The 25,663-nt window shown below is 41.2% G+C and overlaps 2 protein-coding genes across 2 annotated transcripts; both read right to left on the reverse strand.

The window, feature by feature from the left end:
• Window positions 1-17,520: 17,520 nt before the first annotated feature.
• On the reverse strand, window positions 17,521-20,158 carry LOC307051383 (protocadherin beta-15-like; the record flags this gene model as incomplete). Its single annotated transcript, XM_079701698.1, has 1 exon — window positions 17,521-20,158. The coding sequence occupies exon 1, from the start codon at window positions 19,900-19,902 to the stop codon at window positions 17,521-17,523; it is 2,382 nt and encodes a 793-aa protein (XP_079557824.1). The 5' UTR covers window positions 19,903-20,158.
• Window positions 20,159-22,543: 2,385 nt separating this feature from the next.
• On the reverse strand, window positions 22,544-24,934 carry LOC307051397 (protocadherin beta-18-like; the record flags this gene model as incomplete). Its single annotated transcript, XM_079701714.1, has 1 exon — window positions 22,544-24,934. The coding sequence occupies one exon, from the start codon at window positions 24,932-24,934 to the stop codon at window positions 22,544-22,546; it is 2,391 nt and encodes a 796-aa protein (XP_079557840.1).
• Between the last annotated feature and the right edge of the window lie 729 nt (window positions 24,935-25,663).

Below are 25,663 nucleotides of genomic sequence, written 5' to 3' on the forward strand. Positions count from 1 at the left end.
TTTCCTGAATGTTTTATGGGAATGCATATTATGAAGGGTGAGGGAACACTTTGCCTACCTAGTATTGTAAAATCAAAACCTGTGGATGCTATACACTACCGAATGTAAAATAGTTGTCTGGTGGGAAGCAGCAGCATAGCACAGGGAGATCGGCTTGGTGCTTTGCAATGACCTAGAGGGGTGGGATAGGGAGGATGGGAGGGAGGCTCAAGAGGGAGGGGATATGGGGACATGTGTATGCATATGACTGATTCACTTTGCTGTGCAACAGAAACTAACACGGTATTGTGAAGCAATTATACTCCAATAAAGTTCTATCAAAAAAAAAAACCTGTGGATGAAGTCCTAATAGAGGCTACAGTTAGGAACATATGAGTTGTTAGACTTACAGTAAAAGTTTGTAGGAGAATCGGTATGTTTGAACTTACTAGAGAATGGACTTGAGGCTATGGGGAGGGGGAAGGGTAAGCTGTGACAAAGTGAGAGAGCGGCGTGGACATATATACACTACCAAATGTAAAACATATAGCTAGTGGGAAGCAGCCGCATAGCACAGGGAGATCAGCTCGGTGCTTTGTGACCAACTAGAGGGGTGGGATAGGGAGGGTGGGAGGGAGGGAGACACAAGAGGGAAGAGATATGGGAATATATGTATATGTATAACTGATTCACTTTGTTATAAAGCAGAAACTAACACACCATTGTAAAGCAATTATACTCCAATAAAGATGTTAAAAAAAAAAAAAACAAGAACAGGCTTTATGTGAAGTGCTTGTGTCTTTTTTACCAGATTGTATTTGGGAGATGGACACTGAATCTGACTGCGGAACATTTCCCCTACCTAGTATTGTCAAACAGGAGGTATGTAAATCCACCTTTCAAGCAATATTAAATGGGAACCAGTAAGATTGCCTGAGCCATACAGTGTAGAATGGAAGCTGGAGTGCTGGTGGGGACAAATTCTCTGTGCAATAGCCCTATGTGGGACATATACTAGGGCTTATGGCTAGAGCCTGTGAGTGCTTCCCAGAGATGACTACTGGGACTTTGGACAAGAGGATTTCCACTTGAGGGGTGTTTACTCCCTTGGAGTAAAAAAAGACACAAGCACTTCCCATAAAGCCCCATAAAGAGCCCTTGCCTGGCTGACAGAGCTGCTTGGTTTGTAGATTCCAAGGTGAATGGACAACATCCTGTTTGGAAGGCCATCACTCTGATGGAAGGAGGTAAAAACAAATCAGCTTGGTGGGCTGAATTGCATGCTGTTTACTCACCAGTGATGGAAGGATTGAACAGTGGAAAAAAGCCACTATGTATGGCTTTTTACTGACTCATGCACAGTGGCCAAAATGATTGGAATCGACAAGAAGATACACCTGTGTGTTTGCTTGACGTGGCCAACTGGGTCCATGAGTTTGAGGGTTTGCAGCAATGCAGAGATGGGCTGAACCTAAACATATTTCTCTTGTACCCTCTGAGGCATAAAATGCCAGTAAGAACTGTTTTATCTGCCAACAAAATACACCGAGACTGCAGATAGCTGTGTGACCAACTTCCTGGCAGGAAAGCCCTTGAACACAGCTGGCTGTTACTGGTAGCCCTATGGGGCTACAAATGGGTCATGATAGGAGTAGACAATGATTCTGGTCTGGACTTCGCTTACCTGGTGGTAAATGCAAATGCTCAGAATATTGTGAGAGAATTGGAAGAGAAGATATTGCACCAATTTGTATAGCGGACTATCATTTCTTCAGACCAATGACCTCACTTTACAGCCCATAATGTCCAACAATGGGCAGAGAGATATCCTCCTCAGAGTAATATTCTGATAGAGAATTGGAACAGGCAATTAAAAAACTGATTGTCGGGCTTCCCTGGTGGCGCAGTGGTTGAGAGTCCGCCTGCCGATGCAGGACACACGGGTTCGTGCCCCGGACCGGGAAGATCCCACATGCCGCGGAGCGGCGGTGCCCGTGAGCCATGGCCCCTGGGCCTGCGCGTCCGGAGCCTGTGCTCTGCAACGGGAGAGGCCACAGCGGTGAGAAGCCCGCGTACCGCAAAACAAAACAAAACAAAACACTGATTGTTTAAAAGAGGGGGAGATAAAAGCACGAAGGGCTGGTTTACACACATTCATGAGAATGTGCTCACACCCAACATGAGCAGGGCTAAAGGAGTGTCCTCACTGAATAGATTTCTCTTGTTTTCCTGGTGGATCTGGGGCAGAAGGGTTGGGGAAGGTGCTGGTGTACTTTCTTCTTCATATAACCTCATCTTTTTTTTTTTTCTCCTACTTGTTGCGTTGGTCATAGGACCAGGGCTGCAATTACAAGGACAGGAAACATGAATGGATTCCTAAGCAAGGAACTATAACTATGTTTTTCACCTTATGTCAGAATTCCCAAGGGCCTAATGGGGCAGGATGTACCTTCACACCATCTGGCAAAATTGGGATTAACAGTGAATGCCACTATATTGCCTGGTGGTAAAGATAGCCCACTAGTTCTGCAACTATGTACCTTACTCTATGGGAACAGAGTGGACAGAGGAAGAAGCACTTGCTAGAGTAGTACTGCGGTCTGCAATCTACACCAGCATAGTGGCTGAACCTAATGTCCCTTCCAAAGGTAGAAAAGTTTGGGATAAAATGGAAAGAAGAAAAAATAGTAGCTGTTGGTAAAGGAATGATAAATGGGTTATGTAATGAGGGAAATTCAATATTACATTAACACCTCGGAAGAGGCTCAGAGCAAGAGATGATACCCAGACTTTCTTGTTACCAACCCTCTAATCTTATTCCCTTTTATCCCATGGCATATAGGCCAAACCATTAGCCACCACTCATGAATAAATGCTGTTATGGACTGAATTGTGTCCTTGCTGAAAAAGATATATCGGCATCCTAAACCCCAGTACCTCAGAATGTAACTTCATTTGGAGATAGGGTCTTAACTGAGGTAATCAAGTTAAAACAAGGTCATTAGGATGGGTCTTAATCCAGGATGGTTGATGTCCTTATAAAAAGGGGAAATTTAAACAAAGAGACAAACACATAAAGAGCGAAGTCCATGTGAAGAGAAGAAAATAGGGAGAAGATGGCATCCACATCCAAGGAAACAGAAATGGAGCAGATTCTCCCTCTCAGCCTTCACAAAGAACCCACCCTACTAACACCTTGATTTCAGACCTCTAAGCCTCAAAAACTGTGAGACAATGAATTTCTATTATTTAAGCCACCCAGTTTGTGGTACTCTGTTATGGCAGCCCTAGAAAACTAATACAAATGCAAATACATACCTCGGGCCATCTTTCTTTCCAAGAAAAGTGAACAGTCAGATGTACCACTCAAGGTTCTTTCCTATCAAGGGGAGAGGGGCAAGATAGATGAAGGGGATTAAATAGTACAAACTACTAAATATAAGATAAATAAGATACAAAGATATAATGTACAGTAGAGGGAATTTAGCCAACACTTTATAATAACTTTATATGGAGTATAATCTGTAAAAATATTGAATCACTATGTTGTACTTCTGAAAGTAAAATGATATTGTAAGTTAACTATACTTCAATTAAAAAACAAAAATCAAACACATAAAGGTCTTTCCTAGCATGAAGAGTTCCTTTCTCTTCTGCCTTTCCGAGCCAGTTCTGTGGGACGTAATACATTACTAGTCTCCTTATGGTTTGTGTCAGATTTCTGTGAGGAAATATTTTAATATTAGGCTCAAATTTTCCCTCTTTAGTGATCTGATCACAGGGAATGAGCTGATCATTCCCTTCTCTACTATCTATTCTAGGTTTCTTTTCACCTTCACTAGCATGTCTGCTGGTTTTGGTGGCTTATCTGGTGGTATAATACAGACGTTCATCCCCAATAGATATGAGCCCTTGTCATCAAGCCCTTTCAATATGGGATTGTTGCATATATCCAATTACCAATAAGGCCATAGATGTAGGTTGAAAGAGAGGTGGTAATGCAGGAGCAGTAGGTGTATTGCCAGTATAAACCGTCCACTTCTTAAACATATTTATGCTCTTCAGACCTGCTCACCTATGATCTTGTATTACTACTTCCACTTGAAGATGGAGTGCTGCTACACATGCTACAATTTTATGGTTTGATGAATCGGGTAAATTATAGACACCTCAGATCACATGTTCACTTTATGTCCCACAGTCAGGGGTTCAGTCTCTACCGTGGTCCAATAGCAAGCCAGGAGCTGTGTTACTGAGTTGGGATCTCTAAGAAGCAGACTCTGAGATTGAGTTAAAGTAGGGTATTTGCTAGCGAGTTCTTTGAGATTAACATCCATGGGGTAGAGGTGACAGAGGCAGGATTCAGCAAAGAGAGAAGTGGGGAACTCTGAAGCTAAAATGTCCCTTTAGAGTTGTGCTGAGCTAGCTGAAATGGCTAGGTCTTTATATTTCCACATTGATCAGTCATTGGATGTGGGCTGCCCTGAAAAGGGTGTGACAGCTGAAGGGTGCCTACTGCTAACACTCCTGGCATTCCCAGAATCAAGACTTCCATGGAAAGGGAATTTCAGTGGTGCATGTCCATGTCCTTATAGTCCACCTTCTGTGCCTCTCAGATCCTTTTCTTCACACATATTCGTGGAGCAGCTCCTTCATCGTTCTGCTGGTCTTCTCTTCCTGGGGGAAACTTAGAAGAGAAAGTTTAATGGGATGACCTATAGTCTCTACCACTGAAACTGGTTTCAGGGTTAGAACTGATAATCATTGTCTCCCTTCTCTACTATCCATTCTAGGTTTCTTTTCACCTTCACTAGCATGTCTGCTGGTCTTGGTGGTTTATTTGGTGGTATAATCCAGACATTGATCCCCAAGAGATATGAGTCCTTGTCATCAAGCCCTTTCAATATAGGATTGTTGCATATATCCAATTACCAAAATAACTGGGCTAGTGTGTACTAGGAGGCACTCAAGTGGGTCAACTATGTGCCAAACATATTTTTCCTTGAACCCTGTGTGTCATAGCAGCCCTACTTCCTCCTGATGATCAGGGTCAGTTTCCCCTGTCAAGTCGGTGGCTCCTCTCTTGTCTGCTGGACCCTGGTCATATGGAACCGAAAGGATTGAGGATATAGCTTTAGCTTATAGTATAGCGGGAATCATGCTATATCCCCTGGTGGAAATGTTTCCCTTTAAGGACAAGGACTTCTAACTCTGCAGAGCCCAGAGTTTCAGAAAAGGGAAACACAAATTCCCCAAGCAGGTCATTGAGAGCAATGTTAACTGAAGCCATTCCTGCCATATAAAGTAAAGGGCTTACTGTTTGTCTCTATTGCTGGCATATTGGAAATTTGGATGTGGAAGCACCTAAATGAACCTTGGTAAGTGAGGTACTTGAATAGCTTTTATCTTTGCCACTGTGGCCTCTTTGTTCATCTGCTCATCATGCCAGCAGTGGCCTGGCTGAGGAAAGAGTCTGTCTGATGTCAAAAGGATCAATAATTTTGTCTATTCCAATGTTTAGTGACTCTTTCTTGGTGGAATGCCCTCTGGTGGCCATTAACTTATTAACATATACTTATCACATATACTTATCACATTAACTTATTAACATATACTTATCACATAAAGGTCTTCACACTTTGTGTTTACTCCCTTATATTCATCATGCTTCTAACCCATTACTCCTTGTACCCAATCTTCCAACTTTCCAGGATCCCAAGATTTTATTCTCTAACACCTTTATTCAATGGGAAAAAACCCAAGCTCTTTGTAAGAATAGTTGTATACATGTCTGGATCAGCAGAATATAGAATAATTTTGTGACCTCTTGCTATTTCCAGAAAGCAAGGACGCTTTCAAAATCATAGGTTGGGTCAAAAGTCCACAGGAGCCAGTTTGGTGAGTCTCCTGCTGGCTAAGTTGTGACAAGTTACTTGCAAAAATGGACCAAAAATGTATACTTGATTAAAACAAGTTAAGTCCATAGATGCCATGAATATGTAATGATACTAAAAAGAAAAAAAACTTGATTATTTTCTCTTTATCTAGTTTATTTATTGATCCTTTTGCCAATACTTCACTGTCTCGATTATTGCAACTATACAAGGTGTCTTGATATATATATATATATTTGCTTGTCACTTGCCAATTTCCACAAAACAGCCTACTTGGATTTCCATTTCTCTATAGATCATTTTGGTAATTGTGAACATCTTAAAAGTTTTGAGTCTTCAATCCATGAACATGGTATGTTTCTCCATTTATTTAAATCTTCTCAATTTCTGTTTGCAATGTTTTATAATTTTCAGTGTGGAAGTCTTGCACATCTTTAGTTAAATCTATTCTTAATGTATCTTTTTGATGCTATTGTAAATGGTAGCATTAAACTTTTATTTTCCATTTGTTACTTGCGATTATATAGAAACAATTTATTTTTATATATTAGTCTTATATTCTGCAACCTTGCTAAATCTACTCATTAGTCATAGTGGTTTTCTTGTAGGTTCTTTAGGATTTTCAACATATACAATTAGGTCATCTGTAAATAAAGACAAATATTTTAAATATCTGTGCCTTTTATTTATTTTCCTGGCTTTTTACATTGACTAGATCTTCCATTATAATGTTGAACAGAAGGAGTGAGAACTTTCTGGCTTTGTCTCTAATATCATGGGGAAGCATTCAATATTTTACCAGTAAGTATGATGTTAGCTTTATGATTTTAGTAGTTTTTTTTAAAACCACAATGAGGATGTTCCCATCCTCTAGTGTGTTGAAAGTTTTCACAAAATGCATTTTGAATTTTTCAAAGACTTTCTATGCATTTTTTGAGATGATCATATATATGTTCTTTATTTTGTTAATATGGTGAATTACATCGATAGTTTTAATTTAACAATACTATGTTTATCATTTAGGAATTTCATTCCGTTTTGACTAACAAAAAATTCCCACAAATCAGCAAGGGGCTTATTTCTCTCCTGGGAGAGTCTAGAAATAGGCAACACAAGGATAGTATAGCCATTCAACAATTGCAATAGGGGAGTAAACTTACTCATTTGTTTGTTTTCTTTTGCTGCAACATTTTATGACTCAGGAAAAACAGAGTCACTGGAAGTATTAGGAGAACTATGTGCTCACTATAGAAATTAGACCTTTCACAAATGTGGAGAAGAGGTAATCAGAGGATTGGAGAAAGTCTTTAAACACAATATTCTGTAACAGTGGTATGAATGGACAGTTTTGAGTTTGCAAGGAAATTCAAACAGCTGTGCACATCTATCCACCAAAGTAGGACCATGAAGGGTGAGCTCATGGAGATGTTTGTGGAAACTGCTACCTCTGAGGCGACTGAAGTGCTTGTGATTGGCTCAGGGTTGATGTTATTCTTCAAAGACAGTAGTCAGGTAGATAAGCTTGAAGTCTGGAACTTCTGAACAGTTCAGGATCTGTCTGTCAATCTGCTACTTCCACATCATTTTGAGATTAATGGCTTCTTCATTTTTGCATTTCAAATCTCCTGTACGTTCCTCTTTTGTCTAATTCTAACCATATAGCAAGAGGATTCTAGAAAATGTAATTCTAAGCCTCATATAACATAATCCAGCACAACCATCATTACCCCTAGCTTTCACCCTCATGGTTCCAAGTTCTCTCTTTTCAACTTGAATTGTTGTGTCCAACTTAAAGGAGGAGAAAAGTACAAAAGGTTAAATTACTGAGTCTGATGAAACCATATTTTTTTGATAATTTTGAACATTTTTAATTTATATCAACTACTTATTAACCAAAACAATTGTTATATACTACACTAGCCACAAAAATGTTGAAGATACATCTCTCAACAGTTAAGGTCAATAACCTGAAAATTTCTAAGTTTTCATAGTAAGGAAGAAGGGTAGAATAACTACCAGGTAGGCAAATCCCAGGGTCTGGCACAGTAGGCCAGAAAGAAAATCCCAACAAGTACCAAAATCAATATCACGAGGACCACATGCATTGCATATAGTGGAAATCAATTAGAAACATAACAAAGCTAATTTCAAATACACTTACTTGCATATTAAAAAATACACTTTACTTCAGTCTGAGATTTCACAATGGAAATGAGACAATATACATAGGTGAACCACAATGAAAATAATACATATTGAAAGTTGTGTGAAATAGCTGAAGGAGTACTGGGAGCAAGTTATTACCATAGAGGTTTATATTAGAAAATGAAAACTATAAATTATGAGCTAGGGGATCACTTCAAAGATGAGAGAGACACTAATAAAGCAATTCCGTATTTATAACATTTAAAACATTTCTCCTCTGGTATTGCTTTCCTTATGCATAACAAAGAAGAGATGCACCTGAAGGTTCTCCTACATTGATTGTATTCATTGGGTTTCTCTCCAATGTGAGTTTTCATATGTTTTTGCAGTATTAGGGAAAACTAAAGGATTTTCCACATTCTTCAAATTCCTATCTCCCAGTATGAGTTCTCACTTGCTGACTAAAGAATGAGAAAGACCTGAAGGTTTTCCCACATTCTTTACATTTATATGGTCTCTCTTCAGTGTGTGTCCTCATATATGCCCTAAAGTGTTAGGAATTATACTTTCCCACACTTATTACACTTATATGATTTCTCTCTAATGTGAATTTTCACATGGCTTTGAAAGAAATAGATACAAGTTAAGATTGTCCTACACTTCAAATACCAATAGGATTTCTTTTCAGTGTGAGTTCTTACAAGTTTCCTAAGTGATGAGGAACAGCCAAAGGCATTCCTGCATTTCATATATTCACAGTGTTTCTCTCCAATTTGTGTTATCACATGTACAGTAAAATGTGAAGAAAGAAGGATTTGTCACATTGTTTACAATTATAGGGCCTCTCTCCAATATTTGTACTCATGTGGTTAGTAAAAGAGGAAGGGAACTGTGCATTCCTTACATGTGTAGAGCTCATATCTGGTGTTTTCTCATTTTTAGAGTAATCTTTGAAGAATAAGTGAGGGTTTTCTCACATTCCTTATATTCATAATGCTTCTCTCCAATTCGAGTTCTTACAGGTACTTTAAGGGATGTAGAAGAAATAAAAACTTTCTCACATTCTTTTACATTCATTGGGTATATTTTCAATATGAGTTCTCACATTTGCAACTAAAGGATGAGGGACAATTGAAGATTTTCCACATTTTTTACCTTCATAGAATTTGCTCCAATGAGAGTTTTCACATTTTCTTAGAGATGAAAGAAATGGAACGCCTTTTCACATTATATAAATATAAAGCCCAACTCTACTGTGAGTTCTTACATGTATAGCAATGCATGAAGAATGAACAGAAGTGTTCCTACATTTTATATATTCATAGTATTCTTCTCCAGTGTGAATTTCACATGAGTCCTAAGATACAAAGAACAGCTGAAGAGCTCTCTACATTTATTACATTGTTAGGGTTGTGTCCAGTGTGTCTTAACAAGTGAATGATTAATGAAGGCTGTCACATAGCTAGTGAATTCACAGGATTTCTCTTCAGTATGAGTTCTCTTGTGCACATTTAAGTTTGGAAACAGGCTGAAGGCTTTTCCATATTGATTACTCTCATTATAGTTCTCTCCAGTATGAAATACCTTCCACATAGTAGATTTTAAGGTCTTTCTAAAATATTTTCCAATTCGATTTTATTCACAGAGATTCTCCACCATAAGAATTCTTAAATATCTCTCCTGTGTCTGAAACTGATCTGTGCCATGGCAAAAAGGATGATAATTACGTAATAGGAAGCTTTTCACATTGTAGATGAAGTACTATAATACTAAGTTAAGGTAGACCATGATAAGTAAAGGCTGTATATTCTTATTCTTAGAGGAAACACCCCCCAAAATGTTACAGGTAAAAAGTCAATTTAGGACATAAAATGGAATACCAAAAAATACAGAATTAAGCCAAAAGAAAACAGAAAACAAAAAACAAAGGAGTGAAAACAGAGAGTGTGAATTAAAAAATTCAATAGCCACAATTATATAAATAAATATATTAAATATAAATAGAATGCACTCTCCCATTAAAGGCAGAAATGATAATACTGGAGATAAAAAAGCAAGATCCAACTCTATGTAGTTTACCAACGATGAACTTAAAATATAAAGACAGGATGAAAGCAAAAGGATGAAAATAGATATATTATACAAACCCCAAGCATAAGAAATATGGATGACTCTAGTAATATCGGATTTAAAGTATTACTAGAAACTAAAAGGGATGTTTCATAGTGCTTAATGTCAATTCAACAAGAAGATAAAATAATCCTACTGATGTGCACACCTAACAACAGAGCTTCACAATACATGAGGTTTAAAAAAATGCTAGAACTGAAAGAAGAAACAGACAAATACACAGTTATAGTTGAAGAATTAATATTTTTCTCTCAGTAATTGATAGAACATGTAGGAAAATGTGGTAAGGATAAAGAATATTTAAACAACATTATCAAAGCAGTTTGGCTTAATTGATATTTACAGAACACTACACACAACTATAGAATATGCATTTCTTTCAAGTACACATGCAAAACTTATCAAGATAACCCATATGTTAGATAACAACAACAAAACAGCAAAACTCAATAAATTTCAAAGGATTGAAATTGTACAGAGTAAGTTCTCAGATCAAAACAGAATTATTTTGGATATCAAAAATAATATCCCTGGATATTTGGAAATTAAGCAATACTTCTAGTTAAGCAATAGATCAAAGAAGAAATCAACAGGGAAACTGTAGATAAATTCAAACTTAATGGTAATAAAATAACAATGTATCAAAATTCATGAAATGCAGCTTAATTAATGCATAGAAAGAAATTTATAACTTTAAATTACATATTTATATATTTTAATCTGTATTAGAAAAGAGTCAACAATCTAAGCTTTCAGAGAAACTAGAAAAAGAATAGAAAACTAAACCCAAAGTAGGTATAAGAAAAGAAATTAAAACGTATGAGTGGAAATCAATGAACCAGAAAACAGAAAGTAATAGGAAAATAACAAAGACAAGGTTGGTTTAAAAAAAGAAAGATTAATAAAACGGATATACTCACTGCAATACTGATAAAGGCAAAAGGAGAGAAAACATGTTTACCAATAACTAGAAGGAAAGAGGGGTACCACTACAGATCCTAACTATATTGAAAAGATAATAAAGGAATATTATCAATAACCTCATGCCAGTGTATTAACATCTTGGGTAAAGTGGACAAATTGTTTAAAAAACACAAGTTACCAACTGACACAAGAGGAAATAGAAAATTGGAATTGCAGCATATCTAATTAAGAAGTTCAATTTGCAGTTCAAATTTTCCCCACAAAGAGAACGGTAGCCACATATGGCTTCTGGTAAATTCTATCAAATACATAAAGAAGAAATAATAAATATCTTACACAACCTCTTTCATAAAAAAGAGGTGGAATAAACAATCGTCAACTCATTTTATGAGACCAGTATAATCCTGAAACTAAACCTGACAAGGGGATAACATGAAAAAATATAGAGAGACAAATATCCCTCATGAACGTAGATGCAAAAACTCTCAACAATGAAGTGGCAAATGTTATCCCCCAATAGATAACATTTTTCACACTGCTGCATGTCACCTGGAAGAAAAACATATAAACAGTTTGCCTGATGAATCACAGCCATACAGGTACTCTTCTGTTCCCAGTCTGTAGGACTCCAGTTTGTCAGATCTCCTTGGATCTTTGTATTCTTCTACTGTTGCTGCTGCTAGCTCATATTCAGAATGGAGATGGACTTGATTCAGATCTCACCACTCAGATTTCAGCTGTGACTACCAAAACTACTGCTATGATGGCCATTTGAACTGGCAAGATGGAAACTACTAAAAGGACCAGGACTAGGGTAAGGCAAGCGTCTCAGAAGCAAAATTAATGGGTCACCCAAAAACTTAGTAGTAAAGATAGATACTACTTAATGCAATATTCTAAAGAGTCAAACTTAATGAAATAATTCATGATGAACAAAATATTAGTATTTTAAATAAAGACAGGATCCAACCCTACACTTGCACAACTTGGCCTCACCCTAATTCTAGCCCTGACACATCCTGACATCAACTTTATTGTTTCCTGAGCCCACTGGGGAAAAAAGGACCAAGTCTGGTCTACACTTCCCTCCCCTGGGATGCTCCTTCAAGACCAAGAGGGCTACTACATTTCTAGATCCAATAATGCTGGCATTGTTAAATTTACAAAGAGAAACATCCTTCAGTTTTCAAATATAATCTATTTTAGGATATGTTAGTAATGGCAGTTTTATTTTTTAATTTTTTAAATCACATTTCCTTTTTCCATGCAAATTTTTATTTTTTAAAATTTTATTATTTTATTACTTTTTATTTTTTTGGCTGCGCTGGGTCTTCGTTGCTATGCGCGGGCTTTCTATAGCTGTGGTGAGTGGGGGCTACTCTTGGTTGCAGTGTGTGGGCTTCTGATCACGGTGGCTTCTCTCTTGTGGAGCATGGTCTCCAGGCATGCAGGCTTCAGTAGTTGCAGCATACGGGCCCTAGAGCACAAGCTCAGTAGTTGCGGCACGCGAGCCCTGGAGCGCAGGCTCAGTAGTTGTGGCACATGGGCTTAGTTGCTCTGTGGCATGTGGGATCTTCCCAGACGAGGGATTGAACCTGTGTCCCCTGCATTGGCAGGCGGATTCTTAACCACTGCGCCACCAGGGAAGTCCCGGTAATGGCAATTTTATGACATACATTTATGCACTAAAGGGAAAAATATCTTTACAGTGTGGAAAAGCTATGGAAAAGCAGTTACTCTGGTATATATCTCTGCATATATACCAGAGATGCACCTAATCTGCTAAAGCTACTCCTCTAGACACACACATACACACACACTTAAATGTACACATATACAAACATACACAAATACACAAACACTCTGAAGCTAAGGAGTTCTAAAACTTCTTGAGGCAATTCCATCATGTATCATGATAGATTTTTATTGATTTTTCATGATTATGCTGATAAACTGGAAGGAATGTTCTTTTCAAGGTATTCCAGATCAGTCCAAGAAAGACATAAGTAGGAAGCCTTTGGAGATGCCTTTAAATTCTACACTTTATCAATATTTGTAAAGTAAGACAGGAAAGGAGTAATGGCTCCTGACACACTGAGGCCTCAAAACACATATCTCTGTGTACTGAAAATGTTGTTAGGAATTTCTGATCCTTCCATCAGGCATATTCTACCAAAACATGTAGACTGCTGATCTGCTTATGAAGGTTTTCAGGACTCAGATTTAGTCAATTTATTTTACTAAGTAAAATTTTTGGCTGTGCCACTTCCCTGCCAGAGAGGGAAATAAGTGTTCTAAACTTCCAGTCGTCTTGTAAGGACACCACTGATGCAGGTTAATAGTATAGCTGGCATTTATCAGGTCACTTTCTCATTCTGTTTTCCAAAACTCAACTTTTTGGGTTGCTACCAACTAGGAAGATTCCTTTGAAAATTCAATTATCTGTGTATGTTTATATTAGTCAAATTGAGAAATGACTGAATAAAGATATAAAGTCAGTCAGAGTACTGTCCCTTGATAACACCTAAGGGAAGGTAAAACTATTTTTCTGACAAGCATCTCAGACATCTTAAACAGACAACATAGGACCTAGTCAGACAACTGTGTGAATCAACCTTACTCACGAGGAGGAGAGATGTGTCAGCTTGGAATGCATTTGTCTGTAATCAACAGAAAACCTGACTACAGTTGTTTAATCACATAGGGGTTTATTTATAAAGTGCAACATAAAGCCTGGGAGAAGGTAGCATAGAGGTGTTGCAGCAGCTTGACAATGCTGTAAGAAATTCAGGGGCTTTCCATCTTATCATACTTAGTATATAACCTTTGTTCTATGGTATTCATCTCATGGTTGCAAGTTGGCTGCTTCAACTCAAGGCTTACTCATCAGTACCCATGCCAGTTAAGAAAAAGGAAAATGGGCAAAGTCCTAAGGAACATGCCACCTCAGATTAGCCCTTTCAAAAGTATTTCCCTTAAGCCCAATTCCCAATTATACTTTTACATCAGTAGCAATAACAGAGTTATATGACACTCCTACCTGCAAGAGATTATGGGAATATGAATACTTTGGCCTAGATTAGGGGAAGGAAAAGAAAAATGGGCTTGGAAATGGCTTTGTTGGTAGCCATTTGTATTCATGTCCTATAGCTGCTCTAACAAATTACCATAAACTTAGTGGCTTAACAACACAAAATTATCTTACCGTTCTGGAGGTCAGAAGTTAAACCGGGCTAAAGTTAAGGTAGAACTATATTCCTTTCTGGAGGCTTTAAGGGAGAATACATTTTCTTGCCTTTTCTAGCTTCTAGAGGCTGTCTGCATTCCCTCATTTGTGGCTCCCATCTATCTTCAAACTCAGTAATGGCTGGTTCAGTCTTTTTCACAGAACATCACTCTGATACTGACTTTTCTGTTTCTCACTTCCACTTCTTATTAAAGGCTCTTGTGACTACACTGGACCCATCTGGATAATCTAGGGTAATCTCTTTATAAGGTTAGCTGATTATCAACCTTAATTCCATCTGCAACTTTAATTCCCCTTTGCCACATAACATAAGATATTCACAGGTTCCAGAGATTAGGACATAGATACTTTGTGGGGCCATTATTCTCCCTACCACAGTCCACCCTCTGGTCCCCAAAGATTCACATCCATCCCACATAAAAAAATATATTTAAGGTCCTCAAAGATCACATCTCATTATAGTATCATCTCAATGTGTATGCCTAGTACAAATAGTGTACACCTGTGACATCCTTGGCTTTCTCTCCAGAACACACTTTCCTAATTTTAGCATCTTTTACAATCTGAATAGGCTGAGAATTTCTCAAATCATATTCTGGTTCCTTTTTTTTTGTGTGTGTGTGTGGTACGCGGGCCTCTCACTGTTGTGGCCTCTCCCTGCGGAGCACAGGCTCCGGACGCACAGGCTCAGCGGCCATGGCTCACGGGCCCAGCCACTCCACGGCATGTGGGATCTTCCAGGACCGGGGCACGAACCCGTGTCCCCTACATCGGCAGGTGGACTCTCAACCACTGCACCACCAGGGAAGCCCTATTCTGGTTCCTTCTTGCCTAACAGTCCTTCCCTCAATCTATTTCATTCTTCTCACATTTTACTATAAGCAGCAAGAAGAAACCACGCTGCACTTTCAACCCATGCCTCCTCAGCCCAAACCTCCTCAGCTAAATATCCAAGTTCATCGCTTACAAGTCCTTTTCCTCCCACATTTCCACCGCAGGACACAATTCAGCTAAGTTTTCAGCCACTATGTAGCAAGGATCCTATTTCCTCCAGTTTCCAATAACATTTTCCTCGTTTCTTTCTGAGCCCTGATCAGCAGTGATTTTAAACTTTAAAAAATTGTTTATTTATTTGTTTTTGGCTGTGTTGGGTCTTTGTTGCTGTGCCGGGGCTTTCTCTAGTTACGGCGAGCAGAGACTACTCTTCGTTGTGGTGCACAGAGTGCATGGGCTTCTCGCTGCAGTGGCTTCTCTTGTTGCAGAGCATGGGCTCTAGGCGCGCAGGCTTCAGTAGTTGTGGCTCGCGGGCTCTAGAGCGCAGGCTCAGTAGTTGTGGCACACGGGCTTAGTTGCTCTGCAGCATGTAGGATCTTTCTGGACCAGGGCTCAAACCCCTGTCCCCTGCATTGGCAGGCGGAGTCTTAACCACTGTGCCACCAGGGAACACCCATATTACTACCATATTACTACCAAGTAACATCCATATTACTACCAAGTCTCCTAAGGTTTTGATTTAGGTAATCTATAAGGCAATATATGTTTTCTCCACTATACTCCTTACTTCCCTCTGAGTCTTTGCTAGCAGAGTTATTAACATCTGTATTTAAACTAACAGTCTGTCCAAAGCAATCTAGGCTTTTTCCATCATGCGCTTCAAAATTCTTCCAGCCTATGCCTGCCGCTCAATTCCAAAGCAATTTCCATATTTTTAGTTATTTGTTACAGCAGCACTCCACTTCCAGGTACCAAAATCTGTATCAGTCAGGGTTCAACCAGAGAAACAGAACCAGCAGGAGATATATATTAAGAGTTTATTGCAAGGAAGTGACTTACTTGGTTGGGTGAGCTGGCTAGGCAAGTCCAAAATCTGTAGAGCAGGCAATTAGAAAGAGCAGGCTGGAAGTCTGGGGCATGAGAAGCTGCTGCCCACAGTCAGAATTTCTTCATCTCAGGGAAGACTCAGCTCTGCTCTAAGGCCTTTCAACTGACTGAATCAGGCCCATCCAGATCATCTAGATATTCTCCCTATTTTAAGACTAACTGACTAGCAACCTTAATTCCTCTGAACCTTAATTTCCTTCTGCAATACAACACAGAATATTCACAGGTTCCAGGGATTAGGATGTGGATATCTTTAGGGGGCCATTACTCTGCCAACCACACCATTCTATAGTATCCACTTATGAGGCTCCTGGAGATAGAGGAGTCCTGACAACAGAGCTGATTATTTCTTCAAATCATTCAACTCCCTCACCAACATATCCTTTACTAAGTTTTCTTTGCTTAAGTAATATTAGTTCTACAATGCATTTTCTTTCAAATTCCCTATTAACCAGAACAATGTCGTCATCCAAAGGCAAGCAGATATTGGAATGCTGTGTCATCAAAAGCTCCTCTAGGCAGAATTTGGAGCTCACTTGAGAATTAGTCTCCAACAGCAAGGGACAATTGCAGGCAATGCATTACTTGGTCATGTCTAAAGAACTCCTTAAACATAGTCAACCTGGTATCAGTAAACTCTTTAACAGGATCACAACTTCAGTTAGATATAAGGAAGAACTTACAAATATTTTCAACATTAATTTAGATGAGAAAGAATAGACGATAAATATATACGTGCATGAGATAACATATGCAATATTTCAGAGTGAAAGTCTAATGATTACAAGTGTGATTTTCTAAATAAATAGCATGAAATTATACATGTTGCTGCCTATTGGTAAAACAAAAATCCAAACAAAGCTTGGAAGAAATTGGACATAAGTAAATATAAATTGATTCCACTCCAAACAGAAGAAGGGTTATAGACAAGTCTAACTGTGTAAATAATAAAAACTTTAAAAACTTCCAGTAATTAAAAAATGAAGTATGATAAAAAGGGATCAGACATTTTTATGTAGTGTCATATAGTGAGAAATGTACTTTTAAACTTAGAATTACTTTTATTCTGAGGCTTTCATATTATCATTTAGAAATAAGTACTAAAAGTTTAATCAGAAATATGAAATTTCCTGATATAAAATTTTTACTAACAATAATTGTAAAAATAATTATAGGACAAACAGACCAACAAAACAATGAGTAGTATTAGAAAAACTAGAAAAGAAGAAAAACAAGAAGCATTAAAGATTACTACTAGGTCAAAAAAGGGAAAGGTGTAGGAGACAAAACTAATGTTCGCAGTGGGGAAGTTTCAGATACTTAACTATTCTGGAAGGTTGAACTTCTTTCTGACTTCCTCCCAAGATCCGATTCTAGAATATTGGGGAAGACAGGCTTCAAGAACTTGAACTCATTACTCCCAGAACCTCCCGTCAGACACACCTCGTACTGGTAGCTATGGGACAGGGTCCCCGTGCCGCTGACGTCCACCAGGTGGCCCGGAAAGGGGCCCTCGGGCACGGAGCAGCGACCCACCGAGGCCGCCCCGCTCCTCCTGCACAGCCGCACCGCGACGAACACCAGCACCGAGAAGAGGAAGAGCGACGACACTGATGCCAAGGCGACCACCAGGTAGACGGTGAGCGGGGCGGCCGGGGCCGCGTCCGCCGCTTCCGCTTCCGGGACCGGCAGGTAGGGCTGCGAGAAGCCGTCCACCAGCAGCAGGTGCAGCGTGACGCTTGCTGACAGCGGCGGCTCGCCGTTGTCCTTGACCAGCACCACCAGCCTGTGCTTGGCCGCGTCGCGCTCGCTCAGCAGCCGGACCGTGCGCACCTCGCCGTTGTGCGCCCACACGCCGAAGAGCCCGGGCTCCGTGGCCTTGAGCAGCTGGTACGACAGCCAGGCGTTCTGGCCCGAGTCGCCGTCCACCGCCACCACCTTGGTCACCAGGTAGCCCGCCTCGGCCGCCCTGGGCACCAGCTCGGTGCAGGGCGCCGAGGCGTTCTGCAGCGGGTACAGCACGAAGGGCGCGTTGTCGTTGTCGTCCGCCACGAGCACGCGCACCAGCGCCTGGCTGCTGAGCGGGGGCGAGCCGCGGTCGGCGGCGCCCACGCGGAACTCGAACGCTCTTAGGGCCTCGTAGTCCAGGGACCTCAGGGCGAACAGGTGGCCGTTGTCCGGGTTGATGGACACCAGGGAGGCCAGGGGCACGTGCGGGTCGAGGGGCGGCAGCAGCGAGTAGGTGACCTGGGCGTTGGCGCCCGCGTCTCTGTCTGTGGCGCGGACGCTGCCGATGTGCAGGGCGGGGTTGTTGTTCTCGCGGACGGACAGGGTGTAGGAGGTCTGGGTGAAGGCGGGGGCGTTGTCGTTGACGTCGGCCACCAGCACGGTTATGTTGTGCTGGGTTTCCAGTCTCGGTGTCCCCATATCTGTGACGGTGATGGTGATATTATATTGGGCTTTACTCTCTCTGTCCAGCGCCCCATTTGTTACTAGGGTGTAGAAATTCTCCGCAGATGGTTTCAGGAGGAAGGGGAGATCATCCTGGATGGAGCAAGTCACCCTTCCGTTGTCCCCTGAGTCTCGGTCTCGAATCCTAAACAGGGCCACTTCTGTCTCGGGGGAATTTTCAGGAATGGGGCTGGTAAGTGATGAAATAGTTAGTTCTGGGGAGTTATCGTTAACATCCATCACCTCAATGGAGACAGAGCATTTTCCAGAAAGCCCCCCACCATCAGACGCATCTATATACAGCTCATATGAGGATATTGTCTCAAAATCTAGTTTTTTAATTAGTCGAACTTCTCCTGAAATGCTGCTTAGCTCAAAAGTTGTGCTTATCTCTTGAGAACTATAAAAAAGGGAATATGATATCTCTCCGTTTGTTCCAGTGTCCAAATCCCTAGCTGAGACCGTGACAACTAGGGTGCCTACAGGGCTGTTCTCTGGGACCTGCACCTGGTAGTGCGTCTGTGCAAACTCAGGGGCGTTGTCATTAACGTCCAAGACCGAGATTCGGACTTGGGTGGTGCCAGACCTGGGCGGAGAGCCGCCATCCAGCGCTGTGAGGGTTAATCTGAGCTCGGCCTGCTCTTCTCGATCCAGCTCTTTGTCCAGCACCAGCTCTGGGTATTTCCTGCCGTCCCCCCAGTTTCGGGTGGAAACATGGAAGTAAGAGTTGTGACTGATATTGTAGTTTTGGATGTTGTTGTTGCCCACGTCCAAATCCTGGGCTGTTTTCAGAGGAAACACGGTCCCAGGAGGGCTAGTCTCTAGGATTTTCAGCGTCATTTCTCTTTCAGGAAACTCAGGAGAATGATCGTTTATGTCTCTCACCAGTAGCTCAGCTCGAAATACTCCCAGTGGTTTTTTCAGTAACACTTGGAAATGCATTACACATGGATCTGTGGGGCCGCACATCTCCTCCCGGTCCAGTTTCTCACTTAATATCAACTCCCCAGTCTGTAGATCAAGCTGCAACCAGGGTTCGTTGTCCTCGGAGACCACCCGGGCTTCTCGCGCAGCTAGCTCCCCCACTCCCAGCCCCAGGTCCTTAGCAAGATTGGCCACAAAGGAGCCGCTCTCAGTTTCCTCCATCACGAAATAGCGACGGGATTCCCAGCCTGCCAGAGCCACTCCCAGCAAGAGAAAGAGAATCAGGACTTGCCTTTGTTTAGGAAAGCGCTCCCCTCCGGCCTCCATCTTTACTCCCACAAACGCCTTTCCAGGAACAGGGGCCAGCTCTATCTTAGGTAGAAATGGGACTGAGACAGTGGTGGATCTCCCAGTGGGTAACCTGTCCAGAAATGTCGGCGAGCAGCATTCCCGGGAGTTTTTGGTGCTGAGCTTTGCTTACAGGTTTTTCTCTTCCGCTGGAGATCTGAGGTAGAATTCGTCGCATTTCCTGGTCTTTTTTTTTTTTTTTTTTTTTTGACGTCTTAGCCTGCAGCGCCATCATGCGTTGTCTTCGAAAAGAATTGCTGCAATTTAATTCTCTCTGTATATAATAATCTAGATGGCTATTGGGAGTTTGGAAATGGTTTGGGGGAGATGATGTAATCAGAAAACCATGCAATTATAACTATTCATTCCTTCATTCAAAGGAGTGTGACTGATATCTATGTACTAGGCTCTGAAATACATCAGTAAGCAATCCAGACATTGTCCCTATCTTCTAGAACCTGTCGTCTGGGTGGGGTATTCTGAGGAGAACTGAGAAGTGAAAGAAGACTGAAAAGTGATCAGTCATCTTGTAAAAATAACAGTACATACCTATGTGATTTCTTAAAGTTCTCCAGCAAAAAGTTTGAATTCCTCTAGATTTCCTTTCAAATTCTAGGCACCCTATATGCCAGAATTGTGGTTTCCATTGGTTGAATCACATCAAGGAAAAAGCTATTAGTTCATTCCAATTTATAATACCCTTTCTACATAAGGTCAGAGATTTTATGATTTTATGAAACTTTCAAACTGTGGAAAAATGCATATGAAGGCACTTCCCATATCTCCTCCTGCTTTTTCTCCCTAGCATTGGTCACCATCTTATACAGCATATATGTACACATTTAATTGTTTCTTTTCTGTGTCACCCTTGAGTTTAAGAACTTTGTTTTGTTCACTTCTACATCCATCAACATCTACAATAGTTCCTGGCACCTAGTAGATACTCAACAAATATTTGTTAAATAGATCAATGAATAAATTAATTTTACAATTCTGATAGATGGATTCTCCTCCTAATGTAGAAGCACCCTGTTTTGCTAACATCCTAGTTCATTGTATGAGCTAAATAAACAAGACAGCATGTTCTCAAGTGACTTTTTTTCTATGCTCCTTTGAATAGTAATTTGAAATAATTCAAAATGATCTAAAATGTTTTTTCACTGTATGACAAAATACCGTGGTTCCCCTAAGCAAAGGAATATATTATAAAAAAGAAAGAACATAATAACAAGGCTATAATGAGCCTACAAATAAGGCATACATCTCTTAGAACACATTTTACATTATCAGTGTTATTTTGCAGTAAAGCTGTTACGACACTAATGATATTCAAAAACTTGTAGAATTTTCTAAGAATTTCTAATTTCTATTAAACACTCCAAAGACTGTACAGTTTGGATATATCCATCAATTATTCTCAAAATTGTATATTCTAACAAACGCTTGTTCTTGTCCCTTACAGACTACTAATATTCCACAACCTTTTGATCCTAAATATTACATTAATATGAAAACCACAATTTTAACATCTCAAATTAATAGTAAGGTCCTATCCATGCAAGCATATCTAAAAGTGCTTTTGATAAGAGAACAAATCCACTTAGCTATCTTATTTAGAGGGAAATTTATTTTAAAATTTCATATTTCCAAAAGCTCAAGAGAGAAAGCACATTTGGGAGCGATTGGAAAATCCACAGTGAGGCATCTCCTTCCTTTTTGTCTCTAAGTAGATTGGCTTTCTGTGCTTCTTTCATGTATTTAGCCAACATGGTATCACTTTCTTGTTAAGTTTCTAACAGAGATACTATAACCAGTTTCTAAAGTCATTTTTTAAAGCATAGATAATGAGATTGGGTCAGCTTGGATCAGTAATGTCTACCACCTTGTCTTGTTGTTTGAAATCACAGAGGGAGATGGGTCATATAAAATAAACATGGCTGCAACAGTACATTTTTACTGAAGAGAGAAGTTTCCAGAAAAAGATGGGGTGGGCTAGACAGACACCACAAAAGGAATCTATTATTTAAATATCCTAAAATAACCTAATAATCTTTCAATACTGCTCATATATTATATACTGCATGTTGATAAAAAAAGAGAAAACACCGTTAACTATAGGATAAATTGTAGTCTTTTCCATTTAATAGTACTGTGAAACAAAAACATGCCATTTTTCAGATATTTCTACATTTAAAAGTTTAAGACAAGGAGGCATCAGATTAAACAGAAGATTTACTAATAATTCATTATATTTGTATCATGCTCATCTCCTAAGTAACCACAACATCAAAAATTTAGAAAAAATTTCTGGACAACAATCAGAGAATGGGTTTGGGGTCATCTTCAAATCAATAGTGCTTGATGATGAAAAGTTGAAAAACTAACAAATATTCATGACTTTTCAGTAATGAAGTAAAATTGAAAGTTCTTTGTCTCAATCAAAATAGAAATAATAGTAAGTATGAGTATATTCTCAAATAAAATTTCTAATCTCCTTAACTAGCAAAATGAAATCAGAAAAAAAAATCAAGAAATTCTATACGGCCAAAAAGCTGATGGAAACAGTATATTTAGAGAAAACTAACTTTCATCCCGAATGCTCTGAAAAACCAAAAAATTCCTAATTGAATCCAAAACCATTTATAAAGTTTGAGTTTTCCTCTACATCATTTACAGACTCCTGATGATTGGAGGCAACAGACTTCAGAAACTTGAACTCGCTGGTCCCAGAGCCCCGCTTCAGACACACCTCGTACTGGTAGCTCCGGGACAAGGTCCCCGTGCCGCTGACGTCCACCAGGTGGCCCGGAAAGTGGCCCTCGGGCACCGAGCAGCGACCCACCGAGGCCGCCCCGCTCCTCCTGCACAGCCGCACTGCGATGAACACCAGCACCGAGAAGAGGAAGAGCGACGACACCGACACCAAGGCCACCACCAGGTAGACGGTGAGCGGGGCGGCCGGGGCCGCGTCCGCCGCTTCCGCTTCCGGGACCGGCAGGTAGGGCTGCGAGAAGCCGTCCACCAGCAGCACGTGCAGCGTGACGCTGGCCGAGAGCGGCGGCTCGCCGTTGTCCTTGACCAGCACCACCAGCCTGTGCTTGGCCGCGTCGCGCTCGCTCAGCAGCCGGACCGTGCGCACCTCGCCGTTGTGCGCCCACACTCCGAAGAGCCCGGGCTCCGTGGCCTTGAGCAGCTGGTACGACAGCCAGGCGTTCTGGCCCGAGTCGCCGTCCACCGCCACCACCTTGGTCACCAGGTAGCCCGCCTCGGCCGCCTTGGGCACCAGCTCGGTGCAGGGCGCCGAGGCGTTCTGCAGCGGGTACAGCACGAAGGGCGCGTTGTCGTTGTCGTCCGCCACGAGCACGCGCACCAGCGCCTGGCTGCTGAGCGCGGGCGAGCCGTGGTCGGCGGCGCCCACGCGGAACTCGAACGCTCTTAGGGCCTCGTAGTCCAGGGACCTCAGGGCGAACAGGTGGCCGTTGTCCGGGTTGATGGACACCAGGGAGGCCAGGGGCACGTGCGGGTCGAGGGGCGGCAGCAGCGAGTAGGTGACCTGGGCGTTGGCGCCCGCGTCTCTGTCTGTGGCGCGGACGGTGCCGATGTGCAGGGCGGGGCTGTTGTTCTCGCGGACGGACAGGGTGTAGGAGGTCTGGGTGAAGGCGGGGGCGTTGTCGTTGACGTCGGCCACCAGCACGGTTATGTTGTGCTCGGTTTTCAGCCTGGGGGTTCCCATATCTGTGACGGTGATGGTGATGTTGTACTGGGCTCTGCTCTCTCTGTCCAGAGGGCTCTCTGTTACCAGGGTGTAGAAATTTTTGAAGGTAGGCTTCAAGAGAAAGGGGAGATTGTCCTGAATTGAGCAAACCATCCTCCCGTTGTCCCCAGAGTCTTGGTCTCGTAGGCTAAAGACAGCGACTACCATTTCAGGTGACGAATTTTCCGGTATGGGGCTGGTAAGAGATGTGATGACTATTTCTGGTGGGTTGTCATTCACATCTACAACACTAACTAAAATTGCCGATTTTCCTGAAAGGCTCCCACCGTCAATGGCCTGAATATTTATTGTATAAGACTTAATTAACTCGAAATCCAGAAGTGCTTTTAAACGGACTTCGCCAGAAATGGGATGGATTTCAAATGTTTTCCGTATGTCTCTGGAGACGTGGGAAAATGAATAAGATAGTTCTCCATTTATTCCTGCATCTAAATCTGTAGCAGACACCTTGACGACCAAGGAGTCCAGAGGGCTGTTTTCTGGTACCAAAACCTCATAGACGGACGTCTCAAACTCTGGGGCATTGTCATTGATATCTGAGACCAACACACACACCAGTGCAGTTGCAGACCTGGGCGGAGACCCACCATCCAGGGCTGTTAGTGTTAATCTAAGTTCAGGCTCCTTTTCTCGATCCAGAGGTTGGTCCAGCAACAGCTCTGCGTATTTTCTACCCTCCTCACTGTCTTGCAGTTTAAGGTGGAAATGAGGATTGGGGCTTAGTGTGTAGGTTTGAACAGCATTCTTTCCTACATCCAAGTCCTGAGCGCTATCCATTTGGAATGAGGTTCCTGGAGTAGTACTTTCTGAGATTTTCAGAAGTATATGTTTGTCTAGAAACGTGGGAGTGTGATCATTTATGTCTTTGACCCTAAGCTCAGCTCGAAAAAATTGCAAAGGATTTTCAACTAATATCTGGAAATTTAATATGCATGGCTCGGTGAGATCGCAAAGCGCCTCCCGGTCCAGTTTCTCATTTAAGATCAAGTTGCCAGTCTGCCGATCCAACTGCAAGTATGGTTTATAGTCATCAAAGATGACTCTGGCCCCCCGCGCAGCCAGGTCTTCCACGCCCAAACCTATGTCTTTCACCACGTTGCCTATAAAAGAGCCGATCTCCATTTCCTCTGCCACAGAATAGCGCCAGGTCTCTGAATACACCAAAGACCCTCCCAGGAAAACAAAGAAAAGCAGCGCTTGCCTTATCTGCTGAGGGCTTCCTTCTCCCGGCTCCATGGCTCCCTGGCTCCCTAGCCAAACGTCTTTCCGCGGAAATATTTCAATTCAGTCTCAAACTGCTCCTCTCAGCTATTAGCCTGGACCATTGAGAATCTATAGACTTGCAATTCGGTGGCGAGGGCGTTGTTGGCTCCCTAGCTTTCTCTTGAAAGCCTCTTTTTATCACCACTGCTTCTCTGGAGCTCTCAGTTCCAGTGGTTCACAGTAACCAGAGCATCTGATAGTACAAAAATTTCCCCATCTTATCCTGCAGCGCCACCACGCGACTCTGAGGAGTCTCAGGTTTTAAACAAAGCCAAATAAGTTTGAGACAAAATATTAATTTATCTTGCGTGTTTGTTGATGACTCTGAATTATACTTTCTCCTATATTCCTATTTTCTTTTCTCAGTTTTGTTCTTGTGATGCTGTTACTATTCAGTCTTTAACACAATAAACCACAATCTCTAGAGCTGTGGTGGCTATAAAAAGCATAATTAAGATATAGTCCCAACCTCAAATAAGTTATGCTATCTCTGTGAAGACAACACAACTAAACAACCTAAACAACTAAAAATAGTTAAGATGACTTTTTAATGTAATTGACTTAGTGAGCAAGAGGTTCCCAGGAAAATTGGAAACGGGAACCAAAGATTTTAGTCTTCTTTAGATATCAGCAAATGTGCTTTGAAAAGACAATAAAGATAATGTCATGTATTTAAAACTGAACTGGTATGTACAAATAATT

Source organism: Hyperoodon ampullatus, assembly GCF_949752795.1.
Source record: "Hyperoodon ampullatus genome assembly, chromosome: 4".
Lineage (NCBI taxonomy): Eukaryota > Metazoa > Chordata > Mammalia > Artiodactyla > Ziphiidae > Hyperoodon > Hyperoodon ampullatus.